Source organism: Leptodactylus fuscus, chromosome 7, assembly GCF_031893055.1.
Source record: "Leptodactylus fuscus isolate aLepFus1 chromosome 7, aLepFus1.hap2, whole genome shotgun sequence".
NCBI lineage: Eukaryota > Metazoa > Chordata > Amphibia > Anura > Leptodactylidae > Leptodactylus > Leptodactylus fuscus.
In genome coordinates, this window is record NC_134271.1 from 23280129 (window position 1) to 23289839 (window position 9711).

The following is a 9711-nucleotide window of genomic DNA, read 5'->3' on the forward strand; positions in this document are numbered from 1 at the left end:
CCCTGCAGACTGTACAGTAAGTGGAGCTGGAGAAGCAGCCGCTGGCGTAGTGACCGGACTTCATGAAGTGTCGGAGGGGGGCGCAGCGTCCATGGAGCCTTCCCGTGGTGTAGACCCTGCAGCCATGGAGGGCAGTGTGGTAAGGGGTTCCCGGACCTGAGGGGTAGAATTGGGGGGTCTCATTAATATACGTGCACTGATGGGAGAAGTCTCCATGTACATGTATCCAGTTCTGTAGGGAATGGATGTTGTGTTTCTATTCCATGTCTGCTGCTTGCTGTCAGTGAATGGCTGCACTTTCTTTACACCCAGAGCCTAAAGTCGCCCATACATATAAGGTTGGCCGATCAATCGATTGATGGAGAGATCATCTGTATGAACAATCCCACCATAACCAACTAAACTGCCCCATCTGGGGGCAAAAAAACCCAAAACTCTAAGAGGGGGAATTTATTAAGCCAATTTTCTGGCTCCTACCTCCCAACTTTTAAAGGACAGAAAGAGGGACAAAATGTGGGTGGGCCGCTGCAAATTTAGCTCCACCCACTTCTGAAATGACTCCGCCCATTAGCATCCATTTCTTATTGGGTACACCCTGCACCCCATATTTCTCCCCTCACAGTACACCCATGCACTCCACATCTCCCCCATACACAGTACACACTGCACCCCATATCTCTCCCCCCACAATACACCATGCACCCCACATTTCACCCCCCACAGTACACACTGCACCCCACAGAACACCATGCACCCCACATCTCCCCACACACAGTACACCCATGTACCCCACATCTCTCCCACACAGCACACCCATGCACCCCACATCGCTCCACACACATTACACACTGTACCCCACATCTCTCCCCCCACCCAACCTTGCACCCCACATTCTTCTACAGTACACCCTGCATCTCACCCCCCAGTACCTTAGACCCCACATCTCTCCCCCACAGTACACACTGCACCCCACATATCTACCCCCACCCAAAGTAAACCTTGCACCCCACATTCTTCTACAGTACACCCCGCATCTCCCCCCCCCCCAGTACCTTAGACCACCCATCTCTCCATCTCTTCCTGCACTGCACGTGATACTAAGACGCCCCTACCTAGTCACATGACCGTGTGATGTCACAGGTCCTTCAGAGTATAGTAGTACATGCTTTCCCCCCATCTCCACCCGCTCTTATCAAAGTTACAATCTTATTAACTATTGTAAGAGCGGGCGGTGATCGGGGGAAAGTTTGTTAACAAGCAAAACACTTCAGGGGCAGGGCGGGACTGCAATCTAAAACCGGGACTATCCTGCTAAGTGCGGGACGGTTGGGAGCTATGCGGGTGTAGATGGTTGTATTTGTGGCAAGTATTTTATTTTTTTTTGCAGCAAAGATGCGCCACTCCGATCATTCTGCGCTTCACTCGCCACTTTTTGTAAAAAAATGTATGCAGTTGGATGTCTCAGCCTGACAAATGTATTATCACTCACACCACATCACTCACACTCTAGATTCCATTCTTCAGATCCGCATAAGAACCCATAAAAAAGAAACATAATCCGTTTAAAAAAGCAGTTACCAGCAGACCCCATAAACTATAATGGAGTCCGCCAGGTTTCCGCTCAAAAAATGTGGAGAGAAAAGTCCTGCTTGCATTTTTCAAGTGGTTTTGGGGACAACCACCAAAAACTGGTCTTCTAGGGGTATGATCTTCTCAAAGGGAAAACTGAAACTGTGGGACAGAAAATGTGGTCTTCTCAAAAAGTTGGTCTTCTAGAGGTGGGACAGAGAATGTGGTCTTCTCAAAGAGGTGGTCTTCTAGAGGTGGGACAGAGAATGTGGTCTTCTCAAAGAGGTGGTCCTCTGGAGGTGGGACAGAGAATGTGGTCTTCTCAAAGAGGTGGTCTTCTGGAGGTGAGACAGAGAATGTGTTCTTCTCAAAGAGTTGGTCTTCTAGAGGTGGGACAGAGAATGTGGTCTTCTCAAAGAGGTGGTCTTCTGGAGGTGGGACAGAGAATGTGGTCTTCTAGAGGTGGGACAGAGAATGTGGTCTTCTCAAAGAGTCGGTCTTCTAGAGGTGGGACAGAGAATGTGGTCTTCTCAAAGAGGTGGTCTTCTGGAGGTGGGACAGAGAATGTGGTCTTCTCAAAGAGTTGGTCTTCTGGAGGTGGGACAGAAAATGTGGTCTTCTCAAAGAGGTAGTCTTCTGGAGGTGGGAAAGAGTATTTGGTCTTCTCAAATAGGTGGTCTTCTAGAGGTGAGACAGAGAATGTGGTCTTCTCAAAGAGGTGGTCCTCTGGAGGTGGGACAGAGAATGTGGTCTTCTCAAAGAGGTGGTCTTCTGGAGGTGAGATAGAGAATGTGTTCTTCTCAAAGAGTTGGTCTTCTAGAGGTGGGACAGAGAATGTGGTCTTCTCAAAGAGGTGGTCTTCTGGAGGTGGGACAGAGAATGTGGTCTTCTCGAAGAGGTGGTCTTCTAGAGGTGGGACAGAGAATGTGGTCTTCTCAAAGAGTCGGTCTTCTAGAGGTGGGACAGAGAATGTGGTCTTCTCAAAGAGGTGGTCTTCTGGAGGTGGGACAGAGAATGTGGTCTTCTCAAAGAGTTGGTCTTCTGGAGGTGGGACAGAAAATGTGGTCTTCTCAAAGAGGTAGTCTTCTGGAGGTGGGAAAGAGTATTTGGTCTTCTCAAATAGGTGGTCTTCTAGAGGTGAGACAGAGAATGTGGTCTTCTCAAAGAGTTGGTCTTCTGGAGGTGGGACAGAGAATGTGGTCTTCTCAAAGAGTTGGTCTTCTGGAGGTGGGACAGAGAATGTGTTCTTCTCAAAGAGGTGGTCTTCTGGAGGTGGGACAGAGTGTGGTCTTCTCAAAGAGTTGGTCTTCTAGAGGTGGGACAGAGAATGTGGTCTTCTCAAAGAGGTGGTCTTCTAGAGGTGGGACAGAGAATGTGGTCTTCTCAAAGAGTTGGTCGTCTGGAGGTGGGACAGAGAATGTGGTCTTCTCAAAGAGTTGGTCTTCTGGAGGTGGGACAGAGAATGTGTTCTTCTCAAAGAGGTGGTCTTCTGGAGGTGGGACAGAGTGTGGTCTTCTCAAAGAGTTGGTCTTCTAGAGGTGGGACAGAGAATGTGTTCTTCTCAAAGAGGTGGTCTTCTAGAGGTGGGACAGAGAATGTGGTCTACTCAAAGAGTTGTTCTTCTGGAGGTGGGACAGAGAATGTGGTCTTCTCAAAGAAGTGGTCTTCTGGATGTGGGACAGAGAATGTGGTCTTCTCAAAGAGGTGGTCTTCTGGAGATGTTTCACCATATGTCACGTTATGGATGAGATGGAGCTTCAGACATTATACCTTTGTTGACAATGGACCCATCAGAGTACACGTTATACTGGGAGTGATTATATTTTTGTTGTCTTCTTCCAGTTCAGTTTGGTAAGGTGTAACTTTACTCACCGCCCTTTTACATATTTTCTTTTTCAGGTTTGCCCTACTAACTTCTCTCCAAAATTGAGCAGCGCCAGGCAGAGGAAGGTCGACAGTGAGAATCGTTCATTCAAGCAACGTTGGGAACTGGATTATTTGTTTGTGAAGACCAAAAATAAGCCTCAGTGCTTAGTGTGTTTCCAGATCTTAGCAGTATGCAAGGAATACAACGTCAAAAGGCATTACGTCTCTCAGCATGAATCCCAGTACTCCAAATATACTGGAGACTTAAGACTAGCAGTGATCAATGACTTGAAAAGCAAACTGAATAGCCAGACTCTGGTATCTATACCGAGCGTGAATACGGAAAAGGCTGCAGTAAAGGCTTCGTTCCTCATTTGTGAGGAAATTGTGAAAAGGAAAAAAGCCTTCAGCGACGGAGCCTTTATTAAAGAGTGCGCCATCAAGATGGCTCGTGCCTTCGGCAGCGAGGAAATGGCCAAATGCTTTGAGTCTGTGTCCCTTTCCCATCAGACCGTGGCCCGACGAATTTCAGTCATGGATCAGTATGTTAGTCAAAAAGTTCATGAGGCTGTTAAGAACTGCACCTATTTCTCCATCGCGGTGGATGAGAACACCGATATCACTGGTACCAACCAGCTCATAGTCTGTATCCGTACAGTAGATGAAGACTTCAACGTCTCAGAAGAACTATTACATCTCACCCCACTCCAAGGTGCCTCGAAAGATGAAGATGTTTACGAGGAAATAAAAATTTCCTTGGCTGAACATGGTGGTTTCGATAGATGTGTAAGCGTTATCATCGATGGTGCCAAGTCCACCGTCGTGAAGAATTCTGGCCTGTCTGGCTTGTTGAAAAGAGATGGTGTTGGATGTTTGACGTTACATTGCATTGTCCATGAGGAAGGTTTGGTGGGAAACTTGTTAAAAATGGCCGATATTATGGAGGTCGTAATAAAAATTACCAACATGATAAGAGACAAGAAGTGCGGTGTAACTCGAAGGAGGTTTAAAGCTCTTTTGGAGGAGCTGGAGGCCGCCAGCTGCGATTTACCACAGAACAGAAATGTCCGCTGGTTAAACGAAGGAAATTATCTCTGTAAATTTTTCCGACTTCGAAAAGAAATTTACCTGTTTCTAACGGAGTTAAAATGTGACCCTTTCTTGGAGGAACGTCTATGTGATGTTGACTTCCTCTGCTCTCTTGCCTTTTTAGCAGACGTTATACGGACTTTGAACTCCTTGAATAAAAGTTTGAAGGAGAAGGAGCAGAACATCAGCCATCTCTATAAACACATCTCGGCCTTCAGGACCAAACTCATGCTGCTCAAACTCAATTTATTACAGAACGAGTTGACAAATTTAGAGTGCTGCAATGAACTCTTCCATGAGGTCAAAGATGGTGGAACCATCTTGGACTTCAACAGATTTATCCCAAAGATTGAGACTCTTATTGAGAACTTTAATGGAAGATGTCAAGAGTTCAATGAGCTAAACTCAAGTTTGCAACTGTTCAATAACCCGCTCTCTGTTGACCTTAGTAATGCCGACATACGTTACCAGGTGGAGTTATCTGAATTACAGACAGACCTTTACCTCGCCTCCAGAGCAGAGGTAGGGGTCCCCTTCTTTAAGCTTCTCGATAAGGAGCGCTTCCCTAATTTACGAGATCTGGGATTGAAAATTGCCTCTATGTTTGGCAGCAACTATATCTGTGAAAAGTCTTTTTCGGACTTAAATCATATCAAATCTAAGTACAGGAATAATATTTCGAACAGAACGCTGCTACAAGCGTTGCGTCTGTCGACGACGAACCTTAAGGTAGACATTGACGAACTGCTGTCTCAACCAGCACAATGAAAGACTCAAGTACTCAAAGTTCAAAACTTTATTTAAAAAGCTGATTTACATGGTTTATTATACAGTATTATATGTAAATACACAGTCCAGTCATATTAATGTCACCACCTGTCCAAGTCCAGAATAACCCCCTTTGGCAGAGCGGACCGCTGCGAGACGTGCAGGAAGAGAGGGGATGTTGTGATGATGTCACTGGGATGTTGAGCCATGCTGACTCCAGTGCCGTGGCCAGCTGCGCTAGGTTACGCGGATGAGCATCCATGGCGTGAACAACCCGATCGAGGTGGTCCCACAGATTCTCGATTGGGTTCAAGTCCAGGGAATTTGCTGGCCGAGGGAGTACGGTAAACTCATCCTGGTGCTCCTCGAACCACGCACGTACACTGCGAGCTTTATGACACGTCGCATTGTCCTGCTGGTAGATGCTATCATCCTGAGGAAAAGCATTTCACATGTAGGGGTGAACATGGTCCGCAAGGATAGATGCATACTTGTGTTGATCCATCGTGCCTTCCACAATGATGAGTGCACCCAGATGGCTGATGACACGTGCCTTCTGCCATTGGTTATTTAACGTTGACGTCAAAAGTAGGCGCTGGTCACATTAATATGACTGGACTGTGTATATTGGTAGCTGGTATATGTTTTTGTGAATTGTGTCCAGTTATTATGTAGACGGGTTTAAATTTGGACACTATTGCAATTTGGGGGAAAACGGTAGTAAAAAACTCCAATTGAATAAAACAAAAATAAGATTAGGGGTGTCCTCTAAGTTATTAGCATATTCTTAAAGAGAACCTTTCATGTCCTCGGGCACATGCGGTTTTATATACCGCTAGAAAGCCAACAGTGCGCTGAATTCAGCGCACAGTTGGTTTTCCCATTATGTGCCCTGAGGCTGGAGATATTGGTTTCGTTACTGATATCTCTTCAATGTCAGAAGGGCGTTCCTTACAGTGTAGCCGGGCTGTGAGGAACACCTACTCGACTATACTCATCCATAGACAAGTACTGCGGGACGTTCTTCACAGCTTAGCATCATCGCTGGGTGGTAAGGAACGCCACCTAGCGATGAGGGGCGCCCCTCACAGCCCGGCTACACTGTCAGGAACTCCCTTCTGACAGTGAAGAGATATCAGTAACCATACCGATATCTCCAGCCCCTGGGCAAATAATGGGAAAGCCAGCAGTGCGCTGAATTCAGCACAATCGGCTTTCTAGTGGTATATAATACCGCGTCTGCCCCAGGACATGAAAGGTCCTCTTTAATCTACTTTACTTACTATTGATGAAATACATAAAAAATGTGAGATGTATCAGATAAGATCTAACTTAAAGGGACAGTGTCACCAGGAAACGACCTATTGTTTAAATCGCACTTTTTATAATAAACATGTCTTAAGAATTTTTCATATTATATTGTATATTTTAAAAGCTAAATTCCTAAAAAAATTTGGGGAATTTCAAGTCTTACCAATAAGCCTGTTTCCTGCCAGATCTGCAGGATTTTTAGGATTTTTTTTTTTTAACTATAGATAATAACTTTGAGTTTTTTTAAAGGGATTCTATCATTAAAACTCGAATTTTTTTTATCCTAACACGTAGGGATACCCTTAAGAAAGGCTATTCTTCTCCTACTTTTAGATGTCTTCTCTGTGCCGCCGTTCTGTAGAAATCCCGGTTTTCATCGGTATGCAAATGAGTTCTCTCGCAGCACTGCGGACGGGCCCCAGCGCTCAAACAGCAGTGGGGGTGTTTCTAATGCTGCAAGAGAACTCTCCAAAAACGCCTCTATCTTCTTCAGGAACAGGCTCTCTTCTTCTGCCCGTGGCTTCAAACTTCCTAGGCCTTGGGCAAAGCCAACTGCGCATGCTTGCCAGCCACAAGAAAATAGCTGCTTACACAGTATTGTAAGCGGCCACTTTCTTGTGGCCGGCAGGCATGCGCAATCGGCTACCTGAGGCCACCACCAGAAGAAGATGCGCCATGAGAATAGACAACAAACTGCGCAGTCTGATCCTGCAGTCATTCCCCCATTTGTTTCCTTCCAAACCCCATTTTTTTGTTTTATTTTTCCCATTCACAAAGCAGTATGAGGGCTTTTTTACGTATGTGCGACTTTTTTACGGGCTTTGTTTCTACAACGTTCACTGTGCAGCCAAAATAACATGTCAAATGTGCTCTCTATGGGTCGGTATACTGGGGCCCAAAATTGTGCAGAGTAGTCTGGGTGGCCGTACCAGTGATTTGTATAGAGACATAACTATGTTAGAACTTGTCACGAGAATATATTCCTCTTTTGATGTGTCCTATAATTTTATTTAATTAGCTGAAAATGGTTTTAGGGTTGTTTATTCTCCTGCCAGGACTTCGCTCTCCGCTCTAGATAATAACCACTGACTGCAGACAAAGAAGAGGATGTCACCCAAGCAATAGGGAGGGGGTTGGAATTAGGCCATGAGGGGCCATTATCTAGACTAGAGTGTGAAGACCCAGAAGAGACAAAATGTCCCCAAAGCCCCTTTTTTAATTAATTTGTATAAGAATAAAATCCAGATTTTCATGAAAATGAAGCTGCAATGCAAAATAAGGGAGACCTCTTTGGAGAGTGTAGAAGCCGCCCTGCTAGGTACTGTCATTATTTTGGTACTTGTGTTCCTGCTGACAGACCCTCCTTTAAAATGACTACCCTGCACAGGCTCGCTGGTGCTATCTGAAAATTAATAGCAGGCCATAGTTGTTGGTCACCTCCAAGAAGATGACATGTGTACCTCTAGGGTCGAGCGATCGCGTTCGGAAAAGATCGGATTCCGATCAGCGATCGAGAAAATTCCACGATCGCGATTGGAATTCCGAACACGATCTTTTTAGGTGGGATCGAGCTCGGTGATTATTTCCCACATTGTTTTGCTACTGGCCAAGCATTGTGGGGAAAGCTAACAATGTTAGCCTTCACACTGAGTATACTCAGTGTGAAGGCTCCGCTGCGGTTCCATAGGAATGAATGGAAGCAGCTGGCACACAGCCTTAACCCCCTGCACACCGGCTGCGTCCATTCATTCTAATGGGAGACTAGCTAACATCTCTAGTAGCTACTTACCTGCAGAGATGGTTGGTCTGGTGCCCGGTGTTCTCGACTTCTTCGCCTTGCTGCCCCCGCCTTCCAGGTTAGTGTTAAAGAGCTAGGAAGAAGGCGGGGCATGTGGCTTAGGAGAGTGGGGAGTGACGTCTCCCCTCCCATAACCCGCCAACACTCTCCTAACCTAGGAGGCAGGGTGCAGCGAGGCGAAGAAGAACGAGAACACCGGGCACCGGACGAGCCATCTCTGCAGGTAAGTGGACACCAGGGAGGACTAAGTAGCCAGAGGATTAAAAAAAAAATCCTCTGGCTACTTAGTGATTAAAAATAAATCACTACACAGCGTGGATTCTAACAAATAAAGCGTTCGATTGTTAGATTCCATGCTGTATAGTGAATAGGATTGTTTTTAAAATCCGATCTCCGGTTAGTAAAAAACCATTGGAATCTGAAGCGCAGATGTGAGCGTAGCTTTAGGCTTTATGTCCTAGAAATATTTTTTCTTGTCTGCAAGAAAATCTTTACTATAAGGAATGAGACAAGGCTGCCTTTTAGAGATGAGCGAACAGTAAAATGTTCGAGGTTCGATATTCGTTTCGAGTAGCCCCTCAATATTCGACTACTCGAATCGAATATCGAATCCTATTATAGTCTATGGAGGGAAAACGCTCGTTTCAGGGGTAGGCAACATTCGATCAATTATACTTACCAAGTCCACGAGTGAGGGTCGGGCTGGATCCTCCGAGCAGTCTTCTCCGTGCAGCATCCACGCGGCGTCTTCCGGCTCTTCATTCACTCTGCCAGGCATCGGGCCTGGGCAGAGCCGACTGCGCATGCCCACACTACAAGCGGACATGCGCAGTCAGCTCTGCCCAGGCCCGATACCTGGCAGAGTGAATGAAGAACCGGAAGACGCCTCGGGGAAGCTGCATGGAGAAGACTTCTAAAGGTAGGAGAAGAACCAGCGTTGATTGGCCGACTGTATAGCATTCGGCCAACCAATGCTGGTTCTGCAACTTTTACATTCGAACAGCGAGTGGTACTCGATCGAGTACGAGTATTTCGAATACCGTAGTATTCGATCTAATACCTACTCGATCGAGTACTGCTCGCTCATCTCTACTGCCTTTGTCTCATTCAACAAACTAATTTTTTGTAAGCTCGGCAAGTCAAGTGCCACATCGAAAGTGTATGCCCAATGAGCAGTGATGCCAAGTATTCTGTAACTATAACAAGTCCCATATAGAAAGGACCATATTTAGAGCCATGTCCTTTATTTGTGGGCAGACGTGACCTTCTCGTATGTCTTCAAGACAAGGTATGTGACAAGTACACAGAAG

The 9711-nt window shown here is 46.0% G+C and overlaps 1 protein-coding gene across 1 annotated transcript; it reads left to right on the forward strand.

Moving 5' to 3' along the window:
- Positions 1 to 72: 72 nt before the first annotated feature.
- On the forward strand, positions 73 to 5523 carry LOC142213156 (general transcription factor II-I repeat domain-containing protein 2B-like). Its single transcript, XM_075281385.1, has 2 exons — positions 73 to 139; positions 3469 to 5523. The coding sequence occupies exons 1-2, from the start codon at positions 92 to 94 to the stop codon at positions 5290 to 5292; spliced, it is 1872 nt and encodes a 623-aa protein (XP_075137486.1). The 5' UTR covers positions 73 to 91; the 3' UTR covers positions 5293 to 5523.
- The last annotated feature ends 4188 nt before the right edge of the window (positions 5524 to 9711 follow it).

Excerpts from the sequence above, each read along its gene's own strand:
- LOC142213156 (XM_075281385.1), top strand. The coding sequence starts at position 92 with ATGGAGCCTTCCCGTGGTGTAGACCCTGCAGCCATGGAGGGCAGTGTG. Across the intron at positions 140-3,468 it reads CAGCCATGGAGGGCAGTGTG|GTTTGCCCTACTAACTTCTC; the intron begins GTAAGGGGTTCC and ends TTTCTTTTTCAG.